Here is a 23,424-nt window from a genome sequence, read left to right on the forward strand (position 1 = left end):
TTTTCTTTTCTTTTCTTTTTTTTTAAAGATTTTATTTATTTATTTGATAGAGAGAGATCACAAGCAGGCAGAGAGGCAGTCAGAGAGAGAGGAGGAAGCAGGCTCCCTGCTGAGCAGAGAGCCCGATGCGGGGCTCGATTCCAGGACCCTGAGATCATGACCTGAGCTGAAGGCAGCGGCTTAACCCACTGAGCCACCCAGGCGCCCCTGTGCTGGTGTTTTTTCATGATTAGATTGAGCTTATACATCTTTAGGAAGAATGTGATATAAGTGCTGTTATACCCTTTATAGTGCATTGTATCAGGGGGTACTTGATGTTCGTCTCATTGCTAGTGATCTTAATCTTGATCATTTGGTGTCTGCTGGGTTTCTTTACTATAGTTAGTATTTTTCCTTTTGTAGTTAAGGAATGTTCTGGGGGGAGTTAGAGAGTAAGGAAATACCTTGTTTTTCCTTCAACTGTCACCCACTAATTTTACAGTCTCTCAGTAGATCTTGCTTATAGCAATTTTTACTGTGTTTGCCTAACAATGCTTTTCTATTTTCATTGCTTGAACATTTATTAGTTGGAATTATTACATTGGACTTCCCAGTGGACTCATGGATATTTATTTTCTGCTTTGGAATAAAGTCTAATACTATCTTTTTTTGTTGTTGCTTAAATTATTCCAGCTTTCTTGGACATTGGGAGTTCCATCACATGAGCTCTCGTATTTTTTGACATTCCCTCTGTCCCCTGCCACTTTAAATTTTTTTTTTTTTTTTTGAGGACTTCTTTCTTTCAAGTACCACAAGATATTTCAGGCTTATCTTGTATTTTCTCCTCCCTCCTGTTTCTAAGGAAGAAGGTTAGCTTTTTTTTTTTTAACAAATGAAATCAAGTTAAGTAAATATAATCTGAAACTTTGAAATTGTGAAAGAAAAACAGGCATATTGATTAGAGATTTTTGGATAGATAGGGATATTCAAGATAAGGTGAATGTACTGATCCCTTTTTTTTTTTTTTTTTTTAATTTTAAAAAGATTTTATTTGAGAGAAAGAAAAAGAGGGCGGGCACATGAGCAGGTGGAGGGGCAGAGGAAGAAACAGGCCTCCCTCCTGAGCAGGGAGCCCAGTTTAGGGCTTGATCCCTGGAACTCCAGGATCGTGAGCTGAAGGCAGACGCTTAATCCACAGAGCCAACCAGACATCCTTGTATTGATTTTAATATATTCATTTCACCACCACTGAATGCTTCCTTTTTAGAAGTTGTTATGGGGGATGCTAGAATTTTTATACATATTATTTGTCTGCCCTCAGTATTTCTGAGTTCTTGACAAAGCATATAAAAGCATGTATATTACCAGTGGTAATTGATAGTACATTGTGGAATTTTTTTTTAATGTAAAAAATACCATGGGAGCTTTGGAGAGAAGGTAAAGTTTAATTTTGGGCAAGGATAATTAGCAAAATTTAAAAAGTGGATAAGAGATGAAGAAAGAAGGAACAAATATCAAACACGTATTTGTCAGATACTGGGCTGTATGGTGTAATACATTATACATAATCTGGACCTGTAAGATAGATGTCTTCATAGCTTTTTTGCTGATTAAGAAACGGGGGCTCGCGGAGGTTGAGTCACTAATGGCTAGTAGTAGAGCTCGAATTCCAGAATAAAGCTGTGTGGTTCCAAAGCTGTTTTTATTCTGCTGCACCAGTGAACAACTTCTTCCTGTCTTTTACACAATTCACATACAGCATATTCCTTTTGTTAATATCTATCTGTCATGCAGTGAATGTCAAATTTGAGAGAAAATTTAATTTTTTTTTTTTTTTAGGTTTTATTTTTTTGACACAGAGTGAGGGCACAGTCAGGGAGAGCAGCAGGCAGAGGCAGAGGGAGAAGCCGACTCCCCACTGAGCCTGGAGCCTGATGGCAGAGCTCCATCCCAGGACTCTGGGATCATGACCTGAGCTGAAGGCAGATGCTTAACCGACTGAGCCACCCAGGAGCCCCGAGGGAAGATTTCTTTAAATGACATGTTCCTACCTTCAATTCTAGATATTTGTGCTGGGTCTTCCCTTGTTCCTCCTCCAGTCTCTTTCCTCATTGAAAACATATGTGTTGGGGCACCTAGGTGGCGCAGTTGGTTGGGTGTCCAATTCTTGGTTTTGTCTCGGGTTGATCTCAGGGTCATGGGATTGAGCCTTGTATGGGGTTCTGCACTCAGTGTGGAGTCTGCTTGATATTCTCTCCTCCTCTCCCCCTCTCACTCATGGGTTCTCTCTCTTCCCTAAGTCTTAAAGAAAAAGAGAAAAAAGAGAAACATTATGTGACTCTTCCAGATAAGTTGGTTTTGCCCTAGTGAAGATAAAGGGAAAGGATATTCCAGGGAGGACAGATTTAGACCTAAGAGAAATTAGGGCATGTTTACAGAAGAAGGGAGTGTCTAGTTTTGATAATTTGTGAAAGAAAGGAGGAAGGACTTACTCTGTGTGCCTAGAACAGGTCAGAAATGAGTGGAGAGAGCTAGTAATGGTAAATTGGAGGGAAAAAACCACTTAATAATTTTTTTTTGTACTTCTTTTTAGGATATTACCTTCCAAATGATGATGGAGAATTTTATCAGTTCTGTTATGTTACCCATAAGGGTGAAATTCGTGGAGCAAGTACACCTTTCCAGTTTCGAGCTTCTTCTCCAGTTGAAGAGTTACTTACTATGGAAGATGAAGGAAATTCTGACATGTTGGTGGTGACCACAAAAGCTGGCCTTCTTGAGGTAGGAACCAACACTGAGCTAATAATTTATAGGTAATTTAAGAACAGAGCTTCTGAATTTAAAAAATTCAGAAGAAGAATCTGAAAGTTAAATGGTTTTAAACTAAAATGGTAAACTTAGAGTGTTGCTTCTGAAATACTTTAAATTTCTTCCTGCCACAGGTTAATTGATTATACTGTGCAGGAACTGTCCCTAGGGCCTATCGGTATTTTGTGCATAGATACACAGTAAATAACTATTGAGTTAGATTTAAAGCTTTCCTAATGTTACCTTACACTGACTTTTCCTCTTTAGTGGTTGCCTTATCCATTGATTATAGAATAGTACAGATTTAGGTTGTGAAGCTGGTATAAAGTAATACATCTAATTGTAATTGCATGTGAACTTCATTTCACTGTACAAGAATGCTCTATTCCAAGTACGGCAGTGAATTAGGAAAGATTCTAGTCTCAGTTTAGGTTGAGCATTTAGAAAGATTTCCTTGTGCATTTTATCAAGAGAGTATTGTGTGTTAATTATAATTTAAAGAGAAAAGGTGAAAAGCTTCTTAAATTTTTTAATATAGAAATTTACTATATAGATAATCTAATAATACTTTATGTCAAACTCTGGTAATATTGAAGGACAAAATAGAACAGCATTCTTACTTCAAGATTTCAGTATCTTTAAACAAAAAAACTAGAATGTTACATTTGAATTTCTGTGAAAAACAGCTTATTTAATTGGTTCATTATATATTTTTGGTTAATTTCCGCTCATTTAATCTGGCGGGTCCTTGCTTTTTCTTTATAGTCAGATGGATTTTTTTATAAATAAATACTCTATGCCTTTGGTTTATTTATCTTCAAAAACAGACTAGAGGAAAAAGATAAGGTCATAGATCTAATACTTTTATTAGATAGTCAAACTAAGAAGGTTAGAAGGAACCAGTCGTTTTTTTATTGTGAATTCTTCCATATCTTCCCTTCCCCTTCCAGAAATTCTTCTCTTATCTTAAATAAAGAGATGTAACTTTTATAGGGTGACTAAAGCGTTTTGTGGTGACAACTGCCTGATGATCGAGGTTTTTAGCCTGGTATTTGAATGCTCGTCAAAGATGGTGAAACAAACCTAGCTCTTAGAAAGAATGCAGTTAGCATTTATACTGTAGCCTTTGGATACTTGTTAGACCACCCTGACTTCAGGGCCTCCAACAAAAAAAAAACAGGCATTTAGGCATCTATATCTTTCTTAAGCTCCTTTTCTAAGTTACATAATTTATTAGATGTTAAACAATTTATTTCATTTCTTCCTATTCACAAGAGGTACTTTATAAAGAAAATTTAAGTTGCTGTCTCTTAGGTGCTGAGATAATTGGTGAGATAAAATGTTTTTATTCTGACCAGTATTTTGACAAGTCTTTCAAATTTTCCACATTCATCAAAATCTTTAGTGATTTTATCTAAGACAGCACAAAGTTAGTACAAATATGAGACGTCTGTGGCATTGTTGACATTGAAGGGGTTGTATCTTTTTTTTCACGTAGGTGTGAACCTTGATTGGATCTTAGAATTTAAAAAATAGCTATTTTGGGAGGTTAGTGGGAGATACATAACTATGAACTATCCATTGGATGTTATAAAGTTGTTAATTTTCTTGTTTATGATAGTGGTAGTGGTTGAAAAGGAGACTCCTTTTTAGGAGATGCTTGCTCTGAGTACTTAGGGGGAAGTGTCTGGAATTTCAGATGGTTTAGCAAAAAAAGCATAAGTAAGTGATAAAGGGATATGAGGTAAACATTATTAATATTTCAGTAAATTTAAGTTGTTCATACTAATATTAATCAGTGAGTTTAGGTGATGAGTGTTGATTTCAAGCTTTAATTTGGTATGCTTGAAAGATTTCAGATACAAAATTGGAGGCAGGAATCAGACTTCTTTCTATACATTTTTATCTAATTTGAATTCCTCTTTAAAATTTCTGCTTAAGTTTCAGTAAACTCTTCAGAAGGTATGTGCCAATTAAATGAATCACAGGGAGAAATTGGTTCTTAATTTTTCTACTGTACTACGTCAGGATATATTTTCACGTTTAAGCTGCCAGAAAGTTTAGAGCCAAAACGTGTTTTTAAAAAAGTAAGGAATAAAAGAAGTTTAATAATAATCTTTTTTTTTTGAATAAACTTTTCTGTTTTGAGGGCATTTACTCCTAATGTTTTCATTTGGTTGGATGGAAGAGATAGAAGAGTCATAATAAAAATTTGCAGCTTTTCAGCTTTCATAAGACCCATTTTAGAGTTTAACCAGTTTGATCCCAGTTTAATCATTTGATATCAACTTAGTGCAGGAAAACATTTTATTTTAGCTAAATGTATGTTGCCTCCTTTGTGAAATTTTCCCTCTGAATCTTCATTATTCCTGTTAGAATCAAAGACTTTTTGTTCTAAATGTATAGCTAAGAAATGTTAACCATTTTATTTACTACTATTTCAGTATTACTATATTTAGTAGTACTTTAATGAGTAATTTTTTAGAATCCTGGTGTATATGTTTTCCTGAATTGAGTTACTATTAGCGTTCCCATAAGAATCAGTTACATTGTGAATTTATTGTTACAGCCTGCATTTTTGTCCTAAAATTCGTAGTTACTTTAAGTTTTAATTAAGTCAAATAGAATCTGTTATAAATGTAGCAACTGATACTACTTAGTACCAAATTTTTTTTTTTAAGTTTTATTTATTTATTTGACAGAGATCACAAGTAGGCAGAGAGTCAGGCAGAGAGAGAGAGGAAAGCAGGTTCCCCGCTGAGCAGAGAGCCCGACATGGGGCTCAATCCCAGGACCCTGGGATCATGACCTGAGCCGAAGGCAGAGGCTTTAACCCACTGAGCCACCCAGGCGCCCCGATACCAAAACTTTTAAGAGTAACGCCACAGATGAAGGCCTTATTTAACATATAAGGAAGTTCTTCAAAATCAAAGATATCTCATAGCTTTACATTTAAGAAGAGGTACACATTTTTATTTTGATTATTATTTAAGAAAAACCCAGAATTAAGTCAGTTATGAAAACAATATGCCTTGTTTTGCTACTTATTTGAAAATTGATTAGCAGGCAACTTCATGGTAAAATTTACTGAATTTATACTTTTATTTTAAAGATTTTATTTGAGAGAGAGAGCTCTTGGGTACACAAGTTTGCGGGAGGGTCTATGGGAAAGGGGAAAGCAGATTCCACTGAGTAGGTAACTGGATGTGGGGCTTGATCCCAGGTTCCTGGGATCATGACCTGAGTCAAAGGCAGACGCTTAACAGACGGACACACCCAGGTGCACCTGATTTTGTACCTTCTTTTAATGTTATTTTTTGCCCGACCAAAAGGTTTAAATTTATGATTCATAAATTTTTATTTACATGTATGATTTATAAAGTAGATTATATGTACAAGTTCTTTTTATGAATTTCTTCATTATTTTTGAAATGGAAAATGGAATGATATTTTAGGATTATAGAAAAATCAATTTTAATTTTTTGTTTTATAGTTGAAGATTGAGAAAACCATGAAAGAAAAAGAAGAACTGTTAAAATTAATTGCTGTCCTGGAAAAAGAAACAACACAACTTCGAGAACAAGTTGGAAGATTGGAAAGAGAACTTAACCATGAGAAAGAAAGATGTGACCAACTGCAGGCAGAGCAAAAGGTTAGTTGTGTTTCGTGTAACTTATTGGGATTTATAGTATAATGTCTGAAACCCACTTTTCCAAGAACTGAATCAGTTAAAACAAGTAAAAACTGTTCTTAAAAAATGGCATTAAGATAAATACTTACAGAAGGGAAGATTAGTTCCTGTCAGTTTTCTGTTATAGCTGCTTTTTATGTTCTAAATAGTTAAAATACTTTTAGAATTTTTGGTACCAGGCTTGATGAGGTGGTTCTTGACAATTGTTTCTATATGCTTTCCATCTAATTCTAGAGTAATTGATTGATTTTGAGGGTTTGGAAATCTAATTAGGAGTGATAAATACTGAATAAGGGGAATGTAGAACAAAGTAGTTAAAATTACCTTTCAAGACAGAATTCAGTGAAATAAGATTTAGTATTAGACAAAATTTTGAACTCCATGATGTGAGAAATGCTATAAATTATCCTGAAAGAACACATAAAGAAGTATACATATTAAACCATGTAGTTTCATTAGAGATACAAATGGATTTAACTTAGTAGATGAAAACACTTAAAAAAAAAAAAGGCAATCACCTAGTCATTGACTCATATTCCCAAGAAAAGTAATTTGTTAGTTACGATATGATAATATGTTTCATAATCTGATTTATAACTTGTTGGATATTCTTAGGTCTTCTTACAGAATTAACCTGTTGTTTTCTAAGGGTAGGGTGTGTTCCATTTTGTCCAACAAGGCCTAGAGCAGTTATTTAATTGTTACTTGAACCAGTAGTGCAGTGATTTTCACTAATTTTTATACTCTAGCAGAGTGGTTGTAAATTGCATGCCTGACCAGAGATGATATATAAATAGGGCTTAAATTCTGGAAAGATTTTCTCTTGACTTGTTATTTTGAAGTGTACTCTTTTGCCTTAGATGGTAAACATAATATGAAGCAGTGTGTAGAATTGTGAATTTCTCCTTATAAATACCTGTAACATTGTTTTTATTACCATTAGCCTTTTTAGTTTAAAAGATGCAGTTACTTCCCCATTTTCCTCTTGGGGGGAACACTTAGAATCCTACTGTGGGAGTATTGTGCAGTTTAGGCAGGCAAACCAAATATTAAAGTATAATATATGTGCCTACCTGGATTGTTAGGACATTCACATAAATGATTTATTCAGTTGTTGAAACCCCTTGGCTGTTTTGTGTAGTTACTATACTGTTCTCTCTATTCTTTACACTTTTATCTCATTTGTACCTGATTTTGGAATGCCAATCTTTTTTCTTTCACTCTGTTACAAGTTGGAGGGGTGGAGGTGAGATAGAAGACAGTACTCTTGAAAATGGCCCCATTACAGCCATACTTCCTTAGCTTAATAAGATCAGAATACCCTGAAATGTGGCCTTTGAGGTTTCAACTCTTATCGCCTTGAAATCCAAGGGAAGAATGGATCATTAGAAGAATAGAAGGCCTTCAATTGTGTGAAATTATTTATGTACACGAGGCCATGCATCTGGTCCAGTCGAGTTATTAGCTGAGATTTAAAGTCTCAGGTATTCTCTGCTGTCCAGGTGACAAGGGTTAAGCACTATAAGACCGTAATGAAGAGAGCTAATTCTGACATACTTAGGTTGAGAAAGTAGTAGATTGAGGTGAGGGGATTAGTGAAGCAAAATTTATAGGAGATTGTGGCTCTTGTACCCGGAGGAGGTATACAGCAGAAGTTTTTATGACACCTCATAAATCTTGATGACAGACACTAATCTTAGAGGGGACTTCTTCCTTTCTGTTATTTTTGTGTTGGGTTTATACTCTGGGAAGATGAAGTATGTGGAAGTGGCTTTTTAAATGCTATTCTATGCTGTGAAAATGGTGATGTAAAAAAAGACTTGTGTTGCCTGCGTGGCTCAGTCAGTTGAGTGTCAGACTCTGTTTCAGCTCAGGTCATACTCTTGGGAATGAGCCCCATGTTGGGCTCCACACACAGCATGGAATTTGCTTGCCCTTCTCTCTTTATCCCTCCCTAGGCCCCCACCCCCACTCCCAGCATATGCGTGTTCTCTCTCAAGTAAATAAAATCTTTAAAAAACCTAGATTGGTGTTTCTTCTGTAATAGATTCTCACTAAATGTAAGTAAATACTATTTTACTAGTTTTCATAATGATGAACTAGAGAGTCAAAGAACTAAAATATGAAATTCATACCATTTTTCTCAGATCCTAGAAGTGATATTTACTTATGTTTAAAAAAAAATCTTAGTTATATGTTGGCAGTTGCTTCCTTATTTCTTTATTTTTTAATTTTTTGTTTTAAAGATTTTATTTGTTTATTTGACAGAGAGCGAGATCACAAGTAGGCCGAGAGGTAGGCAGAGAGGGGGGCGGGGAAGCAGGCTCCCCGCTGAGCAAAGAGCCCTGATGCTGGGCTCGATCCCAGAACTCTGAGATCATGACCTGAGCTGAAGCAGAGGCTTTAACCCACTGAACCACCCAGGTTCCCCAGTTGCCTCCTTATTTCTGGGGATAAGATAACGTGCTTGCTAGAAGAAATAGTTCTTTTTGTTACTAGCCATGGGCACTTTTTTAAAAAAAATTTTCTTTTTTAAAATTTTCATCTTTTCACCTTCTAAATCATTCTTCTTCTGGGCAGCTAGAACAGCTTTCTTCTCTTAGTTGGGTAGTTTACGAAATCCATGACATTTCTTGGCACTTGTTTTAAATCTCTTCCATAGTGTGAATTCTAAAAAAACAATTTCAGTGTAGTAATTCTAAATGTCATCTCTTTGAGGTACTGGGTATATATATTGCTGAATATCTGAAGAACTGTTATGATGTATCATCTATAATTTCACTTAAAATTTTAGAATGGACAGTCTACTAGGAATGTCTGTGGCAACCTTCAGTTTCTTCCTAATAGAAGAAATCGCGTTTTCCTGTTTTATAAAATAAGATGAGCTTGTTACCCATTCATTACTTGACAAATACTAACTTAAATGTTTATAATAATTAAATGTTTATAAATAAAATGTCTGATTTTTATAAATACTGACTTTGTATTATGAACTGCCAATAGAACATTCCTATTTTGAAAATTAAGAGAATTGGATGTGTTCTGGTTATCAAAAACAGATTGGTTTTAAGTGTTATGCTTAAGTATATTCTAGGTTATGTTGTGTAATTGGCTGCTTAAAGGAATAAAACAGGATTACAAAGTAGATTAAAACTGAAACCAGATAACATCTATAAATTGAGAACTATAAATTGTGTATTTTATTTTGCCTGTATTTTAATGTGCTGTGTATGTTCCATTATTCATGTATACCCTAGATTTAAATAAGTAAATCTTGTGTTAAGGATAATTTTTACATTCATTTTTAGTTTAGCTTTGTGTTTGTTTTCTCTATTATAAAGTGCTGATTCATAAAAATAACCCGTATAATACTTAATGTAAGCCAGGCACTGTTCTGAGTACTTACGTATGTTAACTCGTTTAATTCTATAAAGTAGGCATTGTTAAATACACATTTTACAGACGTAGCACAGAGAAGTTATTTAACCTGCCTGTGGTCAAACAGTTGAAGCGGTAGATATAGGCAGTCTGGCTCCTCAGTGCTCTTAATGACACTCTGCCTGTCACTAAAGATGTAAACTTAATCTAATTGATCTTTTTAAAAAACAGCTATAATGAGGTTAATTTATAATTTACATATCCTAATGTCCAACACTTTACAATATACGATTTAGTAGTTCTTATTAATATTTATAGAATTGTGCATCCATTATCATAACCTAATTTTAGGACATAGTCATCACTCCAGAAGAAACCTGTATCCGTACCTGTTAGTGGTCATTCTCCATTTCCTTTCCCCTCGGTCCCAGGCAACCACTAAGCTAAATTTCCAGCTCTGTGGATTTATATATTTTGGGCATTGCGTACAAATGGAATCATGTGTGGCCTTTGTGACCCTCTTTCACTTAGCATAATGTTTCCAGGGCTCATCTGTGATAAAATATGCATCAGTACTTTATTCATTTTATTGTCAAATGATACTCCTGTGTATTGGTTAGTCTTTTTTTTTTTTTTTTTTAAACCCTACTACATTTTTCAGACTTAAGATTAGCAGTTTTTAGGTATATTCATTGTATTCTTGTTTCTGTTTTGGAGTGCAGGATATGTATTTGAAAATTAGAAGATTAAAAACGGAGGGTCAGGGAACCAATGATATTGAGTCTTATTTTTCAAATAGAACCAAAATGAACTGTCACCTTGTTAAGTTTTATAGTTTAGTGTATAATTTTTTGGAGCCTAAACTATGATAGAGTTTTTTCCCATAAAATAGTATTCTTGGGTGCCTGGGTGGCTTCTTCTCCCTCTGCCTGTGTGTGCAGCTTTCTCTCTCTAAGATATAAATTCCTTAAAAAAAATTGTATTCTTAACTTGAATGTTAATAAAAGATGTACTTAAAGGTTTTTTTGGCTGGGGTTTTTGTTTTTTGTTTTTTATGATTTTATTTATTTGAGAGTGAATGAGAGAGAACATGAGCTGGGGCAGGGGTTGGGCAGAGGGAGAAGGAGAAGCAGAGTCCCGGATGAGTGGTGTGCCCGACATAGGGCTGGATCCCAGAGTCCTGGGATCATGAGCTGAGCTGAAGGCACATGCTTAACCAACTGAGACACTCAGGTGTCTCTCAAACTATTTCTAAACTAAATTATATTTGAGAATACTTAAATAGTATTGCTTAAACAATATAAGGAGCATGTTGTACACTGTTGTATTTATTCATATTGTTTTCATTCTTAAGTTTCATAAACTAGGTAGGGTACCTTAAGATACCAGCCATTTGGAGTTATCACAGGTACAGGAAAGAGCAACTTGAAAGATCTCTCATTATGGTGACTCTGGCTAGTGCAGATCTCTTCTGCTGTCTTTATGTTTTTGGCTTTCTCTTCTGTAAAGCTGTATTTATCACTGTATTGGATATCCAGTTTTGGACAGAGGTAGTTTAAGACAATCTGCTTAATACATGGAATTGCCTCAGGTGCATATATATGTGTGTGCGTGCGTGCGTGTGTATCTCTCCTCTAACACGTGGAGTTGCCAAAAACCAGTTTTGAAGCTATGATATCATTGAATTTCCAGAACTCTTTCTTACCGATTATCATTGGGTAAAAAAGACACAAAGGCCAGATTTTATTTTTTTAGAATTTTAATATTTACTCATTTTTTAGAGTGGGAGCAAGGAGGTGCAGAGGGAGAGAGAATCTTAAGCAGGCTCCATGCCCCCTGGCACAGAGCCCAGTTGAGGGGCTCACCTCATAATCCTGAGATCATGACTTGAGCTGAAATAAAAAGTCGGGTGCTTGAGTGTCTGAGCCACCCAGGCACCCCACAGAGACTTTAACATTGTGGGAGTGATCATTATAACTTAGGTATTTTTATCAATACATTTCTTTAAGGCCGATTTTCATTTTATACCTGATTTGCTAAGCAATAGTTTCAGGAAATTCATAATACTTTGTTTCTAAAATATATAGCTTAAACTAGTTCATAATCTCTCTATGGAACAGAATAACCATGCTTACTTGGTCAACTAATTCATGACAAAAGAGCCAAGAACATACAGTGGGGAAAAACAGTCTCTTCAGTGAACAGTCTTAGGAAAACTGGACAGCCACTTGTAAAAGAATGAAACTGACACTGTCTTACACCATACACAGAAATCAACTCAAAATGAATTAAAGATTTAAGACTCGAAACCATGAAACTGCTAGGGGATAAGCGCCTTGTCATTTGTCTTAACCATTTTCTTGGATTTAACACCAAAAGCAAGAAATAAACAAGTAGACTGTATCAAAGTATAAAGCTTCTGTACAACAAAGGAAACCATCAACAAAATGAAAAGTGAATTCCAGAAGGGAGAAAATATTTGTAAATCAAATATGTGATAAGATGTTATCATCCACAATTAACTTTAAAAAATCACACAACGGGGATGCCTGACTGACTCAGGCAGTAGAGCATGCAGCTCTTGATCTCAGGGTTGTGAATTCAAGTCCCATGTTGAGGGTAGAGATAACTTAAGAGTCTTTAAACTTTTTTTTTTTTTTTTAAAGATTTAATTGGGGCGCCTGGGTGGCTCAGTGGGTTAAGCCTCTGCCTTTGGCTCAGGTCATGATCTCAGGGTCCTGGGATCGAGCCCCGCATTGGGCTCTCTGCTCAGAGGGAAGCCTGCTTCCTCCTCTCTCTCTCTGCCTGCCTCTCTGCCTACTTGTGATCTCTGTCAAATAAATAAAATCTTAAAAAAAAAAAAAGATTTAATTTATTTGAAAGAGAGGGAGCATGAGCCAGGGGGTAGAAAAAGGGTGGAGGGAGAGGAAGAACAGGCTCCCTGCTCAGCTGATTAAGTGTCTGACTCTAGATTTTGACTCACACGTCATGATCTCAAGAATGGTGAGCTTGATCTCTCAGTTTAGTGTGGACTCTGTGCTTCTTGCTCTTCCTCCGCTCCTCCCGCCACTTGCTCATGCTCTTTCTTTCTCTAAAATAAAATCCTAAAAATCTCACAGTTTCCACAGATGACATAATTCTTTTGTCAGTAATTTGCTGTTTAGAGTATTCAAGAACTAATTTACTAAAATTTACCACTGTATGCATTCGAATCCAGAATACCATAATCTTTTCTAAATGGTTGTCCATAATATTATGTGTTTTTTTTTCAAATGTATTCATTTGTAGTCACAATTTTGTCTTATTTTGAGAATAAGTGTGTTCTGTTACTTTAGGTATATTTAAAGTGCGTGTTTAGCCACACAGATAAGTGGCTTATTTTTTTTCCTCTGGTTGTTCATATTTGAGAGTTAGGACTTGAAGGAATTGGTAATAGTGGCTCATGGTAGGGAGTCTTCAACCTGAGAGGAGGGAAGAAGTTCACTACACGATTTTGAAATGCCCAGATCTCTTGATCTCCTTTTGCCTCCATTTTTGTAATTGTTTTTATCTTGATGTACAATGTAGCAGCTTAATCTAGTCAGGTTTTATTTTAATACTAGAATTATAGAATTATTATGTTTTTGGGCAAGATTTGCAAGTATTGACCAGATGAATATTTATCTCAAATTTCAAGTGTTTTTCAAAGATTGTGTTCTAAATTTTATTCTTTTTAAGAAGTTTTTAAAAGAAAGCGGGATTTTTAGTTATTCGTATGTACACTGCAGAGTTTAATGTGATTTTCATTCTAAGAAAGACTTAGCTAAATTGAGATGCTATGCTTCACTAAAACATGAGAACTAGAGGCCTGAAGAGTAATTTCTAGCATTTTCATGCCATTAGAAAATAGGTGTGGATGTGGAGAATATATTAAGTGCTTTTATGGGTACCAGGCAAAGATTCTAAGACCGTCAAGTTATATTACAATTAGTGACTCACTGTAGAGTTAACTGGCTCATCGATAAAGCAATAAGTTCATGTTTTGCAATTTAGTTACTTATGAATATTCCCTAGTTCTTGCCCCATACATTTTTTAGAATACTGTTTACCTGTTACAGAACTTCATTAATTACAGATTTAGAAACTAGTTTTTACCTGTACGCAATCTAGTCTTTGTTGTAGGAAGAAATAACCTGGATTAAATCTGTAGCCTATTTGCAGTGCCCAAAGTGCATGTGGTAAAAATAACAGTACAAAATTAAAAAACTATTTAGAAACCTCTCTGGCTATCTTTATAAATCACCAAGACAAAAATGTGTCACATTTGCAGGAGTCATTAGATATTGACAACAGTTTATAGCAGAGGAAATACTATTTATTTCTGGGGCATTTTCACTAGAATCAGAAAAGCATTTAGTTTTGTATAACAATCTTTAATGTTGCAAATTTAGTAAGGAAACATTTGCTTTGAGCAAAAATAAAACCAAGAGCGTGTATCTGACCCTTACTGTGATGGGATTTTTAATGAAGTGTAGATGCAACATAGCAATTTTCATATTCTGGTAATCTATTTAAAGTGATACTTCACCTATAAGTAAAAAATTTGGTTGAGTTACTTCATGAAAATTGAAGTGGCTTATAAATACTGTATAACAGGGTGCCTGGGTGGCTCAGTGGGTTAGAGCTTCTGCCTTTGGCTCAGGTCATGATCCCAGAGTCCTGGGATTGAGCCCTGCATAGGGCTCTCTGCTCAGCAGGGAGCCTGCTTCCTTCTCTCTCTGTCTGCCTCCCTGCCTACTTGTGGTCTTTGTCTGTCAAATAAATAAATAAAATCTTAAAAATAAATAAATAAATACTGTATAACATTTGTTAGATTTAAATTGTAAGAATGATGATTTCCTTTAGCTTCTGTTGTTTAGGTGGGTGGTACTTTCATAAGTAGGAAGTTTTAAAATCATTTTTTAACAACAATTTGCCTTAATTTATCAGTTCCTTTGATGTATAGTTTTCTATAACAAAGTATCTCCATGTGCACTGTTACAGTTGATTCTCATGATTTTATAAACTAGGAAGAAAAAGCTTTATTATGTTCATTTTTTTTTTTTTTTTTTTTAAAGATTTTATTTATTTATTTGTCAGAGAGAGAGAGGGAGAGAGAGCAAGCACAGGCAGACAGAATGGCAAGCAGAGGCAGAGGGAGAAGCAGGCTCCCTGACGAGTAAGGAGCCCGATGTGGGACTCGATCCCAGGACGCTGGGATCATGACCTGAGCCGAAGGCAGCTGCTTAACCAACTGAGCCACCCAGGCGTCCCTATTATGTTCATTTTACATATCATAAAATGGGTTTAGAAAGGAGCTTGACCAAGTTCTTGTATGTTACTTAATTGTCTTGATGTGTTAATATTTTTAAAACTTTTAAATCGTTGAAAGTAGAATATTCTATTTTAAATAGGAATACTTTTTTATTGCATTTACTACTTTTATATTCATTTTAGTTTCTTTGGATATTTATTCAGGCCTCTGAGTCACAGTGACAGGATCATTATGAACATTGTTTTAGTTGCGTATCTTAGTGCTTTGTATAATTATTGGTGGTACTTCATGATCTGTACTAGAAGAAGAAGGATTTTTTGTTGTTTTTTTGACAATGTGTTATCTGTGGTGGTATCATATGAAACCTGACTTGTCACTAGAGTAGCATTGAGAAACAAGTTGTGAAAAATGAAAGTGACAAATTAAAATTTTTTTTCTCTCATTTTTGTTGCCTGCCCTCTGGTGGAGAAGTTTGTGAAATCAACAAACAGGGTGTATGAGAAGTCTGGAAAAGAAATTAATAATTGTTTGATTTGCTATATGAAAAATTGGATGTATGTTTCAGTTTAAGGTTTAGTTTTTTTTTTTTTTTTTTTTTTTTTTTTTAAGATTTTATTTATTTATTTGACAGAGATCACAAGTAGGCAGAGAAGCAGGCAGAGAGAGAGGAGGAAGCAGGCCCCCTGCGGAGCAGAGAGCCCTATGCGGGGCTCGATCCCAGGACCCTGGGATCATGACCTGAGCCGAAGGCAGCGGCTTAACCCACTGAGCCACCCAGGCGCCCCTAAGGTTTAGTTTTTAATCTTAGTTTTATAAGCTTTAGAGGGGACAAATGTGGGATTATTTGAGAATACATAGATTTCTTAAGGCTATGCAAATCTGCTTTAGAGATTGTTTCTCAGAAATTGTTGTTGTTTCTTAGGATCTTGTTGAAGTATCACAGAGTTTAAAAATGGAAAATGAAGAGTTTAAGAAGAGATACAATGATGCTGCATCCAAAGTTCTCCAGCTTGAGGAAGATATTGTGTCAGTGACACATAAAGCAATTGAAAAAGAAACTGAATTAGACAGGTATTTCTGATGGTTTTAAAAAATGCTTACATATTTCAAAAATGCTTTAATGAAAATTTTTTGTCTATATTAATGTTACTTTAACTCAGTTTGAAGGATAAACTCAGGAAGGCACAATATGAAAGAGAACAACTGGAGAGTCAGTTGAAGACCGAGAAGGATGAGAAGGAACTTTATAAGGTAGTTTATTCTTTCTTCATTTCTCTTTGTTATCTACTGCTGTGTAACAGATTACCGTGAAATTTAGTGGTCAGGAATTGGGGAGCAGCTTAGCTGCATGGTTCTGGCTCAGGGTGTCTTGGTCAGTTGCATTCAGGATGTTGGCAAGGGCCACAGTCAGCTACAGGCTTGATTGGAACTGGAGGGTCTGCTGTCGAGATGGCTCACACAATTGACTTTGTGGCAGGATGCCCTTCAGTCTCTTGTTATGTGGGCTATTGTGTGGCCTCTTCAGTGGTTGCCTGAATGTTTTCGCAACAAGGATGCCACTCTCCCTTGGAGGGAGCTATCCAAGAGAGAGCAAGGAGGAAGTCCTAGTGTACTTTATGACCTAGTTACCAAAGTTGTAGATTAGTCCTGCTTTATCTTATTCATTAGAAGCTAGTCACTTGGGTCCATCCAGTACTTAAACAGAAGGGAGTTGGGCTTCACGGAGAGGAAGTATCAAGGGATTTGGGGACCTGTTTTAAACTACCCCATTGTAAAAAGAAAAAGAAAACAACAACAACAACAAAAACCCTACCCTATAGTGTATAGTCCCTAAGCGTTTTCAGGGAATTTACTTGTATTTTACTTAGCAGGTAATACATAGTAAGTCCGTGAGGTTTAATGGTAACAGGATACCTGCCTGTTGATCAAAATTTATAAAACCTATTGTTTTCCCCTTTTAAGAACATCTTAGAACATTAATTTCAGTGATGATCATCATGTTTTAGAGTTTGACTTTTAGAATAATCTTCAGAGAATGTCATTTTAAAGAAAATTTTCTCTGTAAACAAATCTTCACCTTTTTGAAATTTTTCTTTTTTAAATGATTCTGAAATAGGATGGTTAGCTTAATAACCAGAAATGCTGTGGATGTAAATTGAGATGTGTTTATCTTAAGTGGCTTATAGCAGTCATGAAGGCAGTTTCAGATGAGGAATTTCAAGAACATTCTGAATTAAGTCAGTATTATTTGGGTAGATTTAGTCACTTGATGATAATAGAAAAGGGAGACACACAGTATTGTGGTATATATTTAATTAAAGTTAAAAGCATACAACTGTTGGGGCGCCTGGGTGGCTCAGTGGGTTAAGCCGCTGCCTTCGGCTCGGGTCATGATCTCAGGGTCCTGGGATCGAGTCCCACATCGGGCTCTCTGCTCAGCAAGAAGCCTGCTTCCCTCTCTCTCTCTCTGCCTGCCTCTCTGTCTACTTGTGATCTCTCTCTGTCAAATAAATAAATAAAATCTAAAAAAAAAAAAAAGCATACAACTGTTTATATATTCAGTATTTGATAGTTACAGTTTGCATGTAGAAACTAGAATATGATTTACATTGCCCATTGTTTTTTTCCTTTTTATTTTTGGTGGTGTTGGGATTTTTTTTAGAAGATAAAAATATTGAATCCACCATGCACCTTAGAGCAGAGAGCATGGATGGGGGCGTTTTGTATGTCACAGGTTATACCCATTTTATTTTATTTTTTAAAAATTTTTATTTATTTATTCGACAGAGAAAGATCACAAGTAGGCAGAGCAGCAGGTAGAGAGAGAAGGGGAAGCAGGGTCCCTGCTGAGCAGAGAGCCTGACCGAAGGCAGACACTTAACTGACTGAGCCACCCAGGTTGTCCCGCTCTGGTGGATGGATGATTTATGATTTGACCCTTTAAGAAAATATGCCCCAAAATAATGTTTGATCTTTGAACAAGATTTTGTGAAAAAGGGAAATAATAGAGATATCTAGAGAAATTGATGGAATTGGATTATAATTTGTATAGTGTTTTTGCAAACTACCCTAAATGCAGCTTTTTAAAGTTAGAAAGCAATTTTCTTTAACTAAATGAAAATTGGCATCTTTCATAATTTTTTACTCAATGTTAACAATGAATTTCAGTGAGAATATTTCAGTTTTGTTGTCAAGGAAAGACCTGAGCATTATTTCTTTCCATGGATAATTGCTTTCCATGTTGCTTTCTGTTAGCATTGTGGGAGATAATAAGATAGAATGTCTGTGTCTTCAGTCTTTTCAATAATAAAATTAATTCTAAAGGCATTCTAGTTAGTATTGGAAAGGGTTTAGGAAGGTCCTAGGTTAAACCAATGATGCTAGAGAGGTGTAATGAATGATACAAGGATGAATTATTTTGGAAAGAGAGAGACCTATCCCTAAGGATTTCATCTTTCCATCCTGCCTTTCTTTTCTTTCTGTTATGAGAATAGGACTTCTTGTGTTTTGTAGAGGGTTGGCAAGCACATTTTAGGGTAAATGAGCATTTTTCCTTTACTGCTCTAAATTATTCCTTATGCCTTGTTTTTTTTTTCCACTTTCTGCAGACTTTTTGCGTTTTTGCTTTACACCTGAATGACCAGTCCTTTATAAAAGAGTGGGCAGCAAGGAAGGAAGGGAGAGAATGAATGAGGTGTCTTGGGGATTTATTCTTCTATGGTGTGAAAATATTTTTATTCTTCTATGGTGTGAAAATATCTCCAGTTTTCTATAAGCATTATCAGTTGGGATCAAATTGACATTGAAATTTCCATTTGAATATATTTTCCTTCAACCTCCCAGTGCTCTAAACAGAATTTCATTTGTATGTGTGTATCCCCAAAATGGGAAGTAAAACTTCCTTAGAGATTTTTGTTTTGTGGGGTTTTTTTTCCCTTTTCCTTTCTTTCTTTCCTTTTTTTTTTTTTTTTTTTTTTAATGGCAAGGAGACTGTACTTACTGAATATGATAAGACCTCATATTAAATTCTTAATCTCCGAAACAGGCTTTCCCTTCCAGATTGTTTATATAATCAGAGAGACTGCTTATATCTTTCTTTTTCTAGCCCCTCTTAGAGCATATGATCCATCTCTGTCCTGTCAGAATTTAGAGTAATGGATAAAACACTTTCTTGATCTGATGATTATTAAAATTAGATAGTGTTTTTAAAGTGGTGGTGTAAAGGACTTGGCTGGTGACACCTCAGAGAATATGGAGTTATATTCTGTCCTTGTGAACAGGAATTAGTGTTTCAGCATTCATACATTGAGGTCAAGTGCAAGTAGTATGTTAATTTATTTCTCTCTGGTACTCTTAACCAAAGCAAAATACTCTTTATAGTGGAAACTAGGTATCTGTACTCTTTATAATTTCAATTATGGAATTTGATTTGTGCATCTGTTACAAGCAAATTAGCAAGTGCTGCCTAAGTTCCTGGGAAAATTAATATAGTGGGGTTAATCAAATGTATTTTTAGGGACATAGGAAGTAAATGACAATACTTCTCAAAATAAAAATATTGCTTAAGATGTTGTTCTTGAATGTACCCCTTCAGTTTTCCAGAATTTCTCCATGCCTTTATATCTGAATATACCTATAACATAATTTGTTCCTCCAAAAGAATGACTAAATTGGTTTGCATTTTTAAAGAGAACTTAAATTTGTTAAATGAGAGAAGACTTTAGAGATCAGGTAATGTTTTAAGACCTTAGATATAATCTCTGTGAAAAAAAAAAATACTTAGACTGTGTTTTGTTTCTGTTTATTAGCTAGTCATTTAATGTAACTTGGGTCTCCTGACTCCTGGTCTAGTAAGTCTTCTGGTTCCTTGATCATTTTTGGGTTAGAGATAAACAATGGTAGCTTGAAATTTGAGTAACTTAGGTTATGGAGTTAGAGTATTCTTGACATCTCAAGCACTGTTACAGGTACATCTGAAGAATACGGATATAGAAAACACCAAGCTTGTGTCAGAGGTCCAGACTTTAAAGAATTTAGATGGGAACAAAGAAAGCATGATTACTCATTTCAAAGAAGAGATTGGCAGGCTACAGTTCTGTTTGGCTGAAAAGGAAAATCTGCAAAGGGCTTTCTTGCTTACAGCCTCAAGTAAGGTAAGTATTTTTGCAGTGTGTATCTGAAGAGTGTAAAACGTGTGTCTGTTAAATGTATGCAATCGAGGGGTTTTTATTTTTAATCTTTCCTTTCCCCAAGCCTTTCTTTTGAAAAAGTACAAATCTGGAGGCATTCAGCATTACACCCTAAATACATTAGCATGTCTCCCTGTCAGCATGTACATTATTCTGTATAACCATCAAACCATTAACATACCTAAGAAATTTAACATTCATAAGATAATATTTCCTTCCTGTGTGTAGTTTTAGTACATTCAAATTGTCCCAAATATATTTCTGTATAACCTTTAAAATTTCTTGGCCCAGGGGAAATAAAGATCACCCAATTACTGTGTTCTTGGTCTGCTCTAATCTAGAATAGCTTCTCTATACCTTTTGTTTTTTTATGACACTTGATATTTTTGAAGAATTCAGACTTGCCTGAGAAAATGGTCTGTACTCCAGATTTATTTATCATTTCTTCATGACTGGATTCAGGTGAAACCTTTTTTGGCAAGAAAAGGCATAGATGTTTTGTACATTCTGTTGCATATAAAGACATATAATGTCAGTTTCATTCTTGATGTTAGGTTTAATCATTTGTTTAAAGTTATGTTTGACTGAAACCATCATATTGGTGCTTTTCCCCCCTCTTTGTATTGAATAATATGTAGGATAATACTTTGAGATCATGTGACTGTCCTGTTCCCCAGTAGCCTTTCACCCAGTGATTTTTTAATCCTTGATGATCCTCACATTTATCAGTTATTATTAATGATTACAAAATGGTGGTTTAAAAAATTTTATCATTTCTTCTACATTTATTAGTAGGTGTTCTTTTATAATGAGGTTTTGCTGCCCTCTCTCTTTTTTCATATTACTGTGGACTTGGGGATTCTTTTTTGTTCAGTATATCGTACATCATCATTATTACTCTTTTTCATACCCAGATTGTCCCATACTTAGCTGGAGGAGCTGTTCCAGACCTTTTTCTTTTTCTCCCCTTAAATTCAAGATTTTATTTATTTGCTTTAGATCGTGTACATGTACTAGGAGGGGGAGCAGCAGAGGAAGAGGGAGAGAATCTCAAACACACTCCAGTTGAGCACAGGGCCTAATGTGGGGCTTGATCTTAGGACCCTGACACCATGACGTGAGCCAAACTGAGAATTGGGCACTTAACCGACTGAGCCACGCACCCACCCATCTTTTTTTTTTTTTTTTTTAAAGATTTTATTTCACACAGAGAGAGATCACAAGTAGGCAGGGGGCGGGGAAGCAGGCTCCCTGCTGAGCAGAGAGCCTGATGTGGGGCTCTGTCCTTGGACCCTGAGATCATGACCTGAGTCGAAGGCAGAGGCTTAACCCACTGAGCCACCCAGCCGCCCCAACCCCTCTGTCTTTTTCATAAATGTTTTGAATACTTCTTGGCTTTGTGAAACAACTGTATATTAAGCTTTAGGTTCTGTCCCATACCTGTACTGGCATTTATTTCTCTAAGGAGCCCTGGTTTTTTTCAGTGGGGAATGGTATTTTGAAGCCACATAGAATTTTGATATTTCTATACTGGATCCTGTTGCTACTAGGGGTCATTGCTTCTTTGTACTTCCATTGGACAGACATTTAAAGTCTTTATATAGTTTTCTTCAATTCAAATCCAGTATTTTAGGGTTCTTCCCACCTTCCTCCATTCCATATTTATCTCTTCTTTCAGTGTGAGAGCCTTTGTTTCCAAAACATCATTATATATATATATACTCATGTATTTTACCCTGTTATATACACCAGTAGTTTCAGAAATCTTACACCAGTGCCATTCCCAACAGTGTGTCTCTTAAATTAAGTTCTTCCCAATCCTTTTGCTAAGAATTTATTTCAGTAAGGATGTACATAGTACTGTGTTCAAAGTTACTTGAATAAACTTTTAAACATATTAATGGGTAATGAATTTTTACACAGTCTGCATTTTTGTTAGTATTTAATTCTAAGATTAGTTTTTATTCTCTTAACCTTTTGATTGAATTTTGTGTTTTGATTGTTAAATAATTGCATCATTCAAAAATGGAAATACTTAACAATAAAGTTCACTGTTTCCTGAAAAAAAAAAACAAACAAAAAAAACCCCCTTTCTTATACCTATATGTAAACATTTTCATTAGTTTACAGTTTATCCTGTTTCTTTCCACAAAAATAAATATGTGCAAAGGTGCCTGGGTGGCTCAGTGGGTTAAACCCTCTGCCTTCAGTTCAGGTCATGATCTCAGGGTCCTGGGATCAAGCCCTGCCTCAGGCTCTCTGCTCAGCAGGGAGCCTGCTTCCCCTTCTCTCTGCCTACTTGTGATCTCTCTGTCAAATAAATATCTTTAAAAAAAATAATAAACATGTGCATGTGCAGGCACTCTTTTCTATTCCCTTCTTCTTTTTCTTTTTCAATTTTTAAACATTTTTTATTTAAATTCATTTAAATTGATTAACATATAATGTATTATTGGTTTCAGAGGTATATGCTTTATCGGTCTTTATATAATACCCAGTGCTCATTATATTACCCAGTTACCCCATCCCTCCATATTCCCTTCTTTCTCAAAAAAAGGAAAAAGCTGCCATGCTATATATACTTTTTGCACCTTGCTTTTTAAAAATTGAACACTGTAAACCAAAAAAAAATTACTCCACCATCAGTTCATGGAGATCTTCGAATTTTTTTTTTTTTTTTAAATGGCTGGGTAATACTACATTGGGCAGTTTTACTTTGACTTATTTCTTAACTCTTGTGAATGAGTATTATATACTCAGATATAATTACTGTAACACCTAAAACATCAGTTGTGCATCACATTTAGAATTAATGATTAACACCCTGTCTTTAATATAGCACATTGCAAACACAGAGGTAAAACATACATTTGATTTATTTATTAAGATGCTAAAATTTTCTCTAGGCATCTTTTTTCTACATAAAACCTCTGTAAGGAAAATCACAGGTATAGAAATACCTGGAAAAATTGACTCTTTAATTGTTAAAACATTTTTTTAAAAAATTCTCTGCCCCTGTTGGGTTCAACTCATAACCCCAAGATCAAGAGTCAAATGCTCTACCAACTGAATCAGCCAGGAGCCCC

General features: G+C 35.3%; 1 protein-coding gene across 4 annotated transcripts in view; it reads left to right on the forward strand.

The window, feature by feature from the left end:
• The window catches only part of TAX1BP1 (Tax1 binding protein 1), an 80,895-nt gene that overhangs the window by 19,184 nt on the left and 38,287 nt on the right, over nt 1-23,424 (forward strand). For all 4 annotated transcript variants that reach the window (XM_047696115.1, XM_047696117.1, XM_047696116.1 and 1 more), the window contains exons 4-8: nt 2,573-2,760; nt 6,281-6,439; nt 16,072-16,220; nt 16,310-16,400; nt 20,117-20,302. In XM_047696115.1, coding sequence (XP_047552071.1) covers nt 2,573-2,760; nt 6,281-6,439; nt 16,072-16,220; nt 16,310-16,400; nt 20,117-20,302 — 773 coding nt within the window. The remainder of the gene's footprint in view (nt 1-2,572; nt 2,761-6,280; nt 6,440-16,071; nt 16,221-16,309; nt 16,401-20,116; nt 20,303-23,424) is intronic.

This window comes from Lutra lutra, chromosome 11 (genome assembly GCF_902655055.1).
Source record: "Lutra lutra chromosome 11, mLutLut1.2, whole genome shotgun sequence".
In the NCBI taxonomy this organism is placed as follows: domain Eukaryota; kingdom Metazoa; phylum Chordata; class Mammalia; order Carnivora; family Mustelidae; genus Lutra; species Lutra lutra.